Raw genomic sequence first — 3,895 nt, forward strand, 5'->3', positions numbered from 1 at the left:
TTAACAGTCCAAGTCATACATAGTTCAGTAATTCAATTATTAAATAGTCAGTCTAACATACAAAGTATAGCTAAACAGTAGCAAACCACAATACCTCAAAATACACCAATCAGCTTCTAACAAAACAGAGATCTAACAGCCATTCTGGCTCCCTCTTATGGCTGCTTGAGGTAATAAATCAATTACATCTCTTAAGCATTTAAAGCTCCCTATTAACGGGCTTCTTTCAGACTGAACCTTCACTGGATTGGACATAGTTGACTTGTGCTAATAAAGAGCTGTTTGTAACTCTGAAGTGTGAGTGTGCTTTCATTCACTTGATCTAACATTTTCCAAAGTATTTCTTTCTTTTGGAGGGGGGGGAGATTCCCATAGTTAACACAAAATGCAATTTTATAGCAACATCTTTGATAAAGGCATATATACAATACAAGAAAAGACAAGTTAGTTAGCCAGGGCAACAATTCTACAAAACCCATATTGCAAGTAGTACACAGTCTACCCTAAATAGCCCTCAGTTTTCTATCTTATAGTAATTTACCATTAGTACCCCAATCTATTTAGATTTATTATTATCTCTCCCATATTCCAGTGTGCATATCTGTGTGTGTGTTTGTGTGTGTGTGTGTGTGTGTATGCATAGTATGTATATGCCAGCTGTTGAAATGTCTCTAACTCACCAAAGAGCTATTCTGTATTGTCTAGAAAACTCCTCTACCACTATCCCCCTTTGCTGTGTCAGCCAAAAACTCTGAGAAAAGAAGCTTCCAGTTCGGCTTTGGGACACACACACACACATGCACACACACACAAACACACACGCCTAGCCAAAGTCAGGCTCTTCCCCTGGTTGTGGCATGCAGAATAGAAGGTGAGATATTTTTAAAGATAGAGGTCAAATGATTAAATATGTGTCAGGGGTTTTTTCTCACTTGAATGTGTTTCATCTCACAATTTATACTGCAGCCCTCATTCTGTTAATAATCTGAGATATTATTATTATTGCATGTGATATGATAACTGGTCCTGGAGGAAGCTATTGGGTACTTAGTGGCCAATTATATTAATGAGCATACATGTCTGTTTTTTTATATTTGCTAAATGTGTCAATAAGCACACAGAAGTCATTTTTATTTTGGTGCACAAGTCTCTTGAGAGAAATAAAACAAAATTAATAAACATTCAAAGAGAAATGTCTATGACTACAGAGAGAGGTTTTCGGTCACAGATCAAAACACAAGTACTAAAAAGAGACATAAGAGAATTGATCATAGCATCATAGCAATCAGTCATCAGAAGGTTAACTAAGGAAAGTTACAGCGTTCTCCTCTAACCTCCAAAATTTTATCTAACTGAATCTCCCTTCTTTCTTTCTTTGCAGTTATGCCAGCTGGTCATAAATAAAACATGGAGAACCAAACCAGAGTGCCTTACTTTCTGCTTCTGGAATTCTCAAAAAATCGACATCTGCAGATTCTGCATTTCTTCTTCTTTCTGTTATATGTGACAACTGTTATAGCAAATCTTCTCATCATCTCTGCAGTTGCATTTGATCATCGACTACATAGCCCCATGTACTTCTTTCTCATGAATTTGGGTCTGCAAGATCTGGGTATTGTTTCAGTCATTGTCCCCAAATCCATGATAAATTCTCTCATGGACACCAGACAAATCTCTTATTTTGGTTGCGCCGTTCAGATATTTCTCTTTTTCTTCTTTGCAGCTTCTGATTTCTCCCTCCTGACAGTCATGGCATATGATCGATATGTTGCCATTTGCCATCCATTGCACTATGAGATGATAATGAATTGGAAAGCCTGCATTGTAATGATTCTTCTAGTGTGGGTTACAGGTCTCCTCTATGGAATGTTACATACCACCGGTACTTTTCCCATCCCTTTTTGTTCTAATGTGGTCAACCAATTCTTCTGTGAAATTCCACAATTACTGACTCTATCCTGCACTGGCTTAAATCTACTTGAGATTGGAATTCTGGTGGCCAGTGTCATTGCTGTACTAGGCTGTTTAACTTTTATAGTTGTATCTTATACAGTGATATTCAAGACAGTGTTAAGAATCCCTTCTGAAAAAGGAAGGCAAAAAGCCTTATCTACTTGTATTCCCCATCTTACGGTAGTGTTTATCTTTGTGTTAAGTGCATGCATTGTCTATCTGAGACCTTCCTCTTACACTCCATCTTACTTAGATATTGGACTGACTGTTCTGTATGCCCTCCTTCCACCCCTGTTCAATCCAATCATCTATAGCATGAGAAATAAGAATATCAAATGTGTCCTTTCTAAACTGTGGAGATTCTGACAAATTGTTTTTACATTGTTTATATTCTATTCATTATGTATTTTTTTTATTTTTCCTGTCTTTTCATTTACATGTGTGAAAATATGATATAATGTGCTACTTAGAATGGAGGCAAAGTTTAGCCAATGTCCTCCACTTCTAATTACTGTCAATATACTTTACAGATGGTAAACATGGATGTTTGGCAGCTCTGGCATCCTACACACTAATCATTCTTTACTTTTAGTGAAGTGAATATCAAAGTGTAATGTGACTGGGGGAAACAGGTAGCAATAGCACTAGCAGTTAGATTTATATACTGCTTTACAGTGCTTTACAGTGCTCTCTAAGGTTTTTAGAGAGTCAGCATATGGCCGCTAACAAACTGAATCCTCATTTCACTCATCTCAGAAATATGGAAGGCTGAGTCAACCTTGAGCCAGTGACATCCGAACTGCCAAACTGCTGGCAGCCAGTAATCAGCAGAGGCACCCTGCAGTAATGCATTCTATTCTCTGTGCAGCTGCAGCTCATAGTAAAATGCAGACGCAAAATGCTGAGGAGATTTATATATGTTATATTTTTCATGTCTTTTCCTGTATGAAACAGATCCCCTGTAATCTTGGTCCCTCTAATACTTTAAGAAGAGGCTGGACTCCTTTTATTTATTTATTTATTATTCGTATTTATAGACCGCCCCCTCTCCCGAAAGGGACTCGGGGCGGTGTACAGTCACTAAAATGCGTTATAAAATACATACATAAAACAGTTAAATAATTAAATACGTAGGTGGAGGAGGTTACAAGACTGTATATAGAATAATAAATATAGTACATTAAAAACTCTAATAACCCAAGAGCATGAATCCTGCATGAACAGGGGGCTGAACTGGAAGACGTCCAAGGTCATTTCCTCACAAAGTATGATATTTTGCTCCTTTCAGTCAGCCTCAAGTCTGGCAACTGCCTGGACAAGTCACTATATTTTTCCTGGCACATTTATTTTTTCAGAAGGGGTTTGCCATTGCCTCATTTCAAGGTCTGACAGAAAGGGACTGGCCCAAAGGCATACAGCTGGCTAAATTCCTAAAATGGATTAGAAGTTTCAGTCTTCTGATTTTTAGCCTGATGCCTTAACTTCTACATCCAGTGGGTTTTCAGATTATTTAGCTCTGAATATTTCTTTTCTTTAGAAATGTTTTTGCAGGACCAGACATATGAGAGAGTGGGCAAGCTCTGTGTAAACTAATACTATTTTATATAACCTTTTGATAACCATGAAAAATAAAAAATCAAGAAATTAAATTAAGATGATGTATAATTCTACTAGATACTAGAACATCAAAAAAGCTTTCAGGAGTTTTACAGCTTAATACAAAATGGAAAAGTTAAAGCATGTTCTCTGGTTCAATACTTGGGGAAGGGAACAAGGAAACCAAGGATGATATCTTATTGAAATGTCCTTGAGAAATATTGAACTTCATCCAAACTGCTAATAATATATACAAAAAGCAATATCACTATTTTCTGATATCTCTGCTACCACCCTCACAATATTTTTGTAAATGTAAACAAAATAGAAGATTCACCATGGACTT

At 36.8% G+C, this 3,895-nt stretch overlaps 1 protein-coding gene across 1 annotated transcript; it reads left to right on the forward strand.

The window, feature by feature from the left end:
* Window positions 1–1,407: 1,407 nt before the first annotated feature.
* Window positions 1,408–2,319, forward strand: LOC309402072 (olfactory receptor 14A16-like; the record flags this gene model as incomplete). The annotated part of the gene is made up of 1 exon (XM_081971582.1): window positions 1,408–2,319. The coding sequence occupies one exon, from the start codon at window positions 1,408–1,410 to the stop codon at window positions 2,317–2,319; it is 912 nt and encodes a 303-aa protein (XP_081827708.1).
* Between the last annotated feature and the right edge of the window lie 1,576 nt (window positions 2,320–3,895).

This window comes from Natrix helvetica, assembly GCF_964273705.1.
Source record: "Natrix helvetica genome assembly, chromosome: Z".
In the NCBI taxonomy this organism is placed as follows: domain Eukaryota; kingdom Metazoa; phylum Chordata; class Lepidosauria; order Squamata; family Natricidae; genus Natrix; species Natrix helvetica.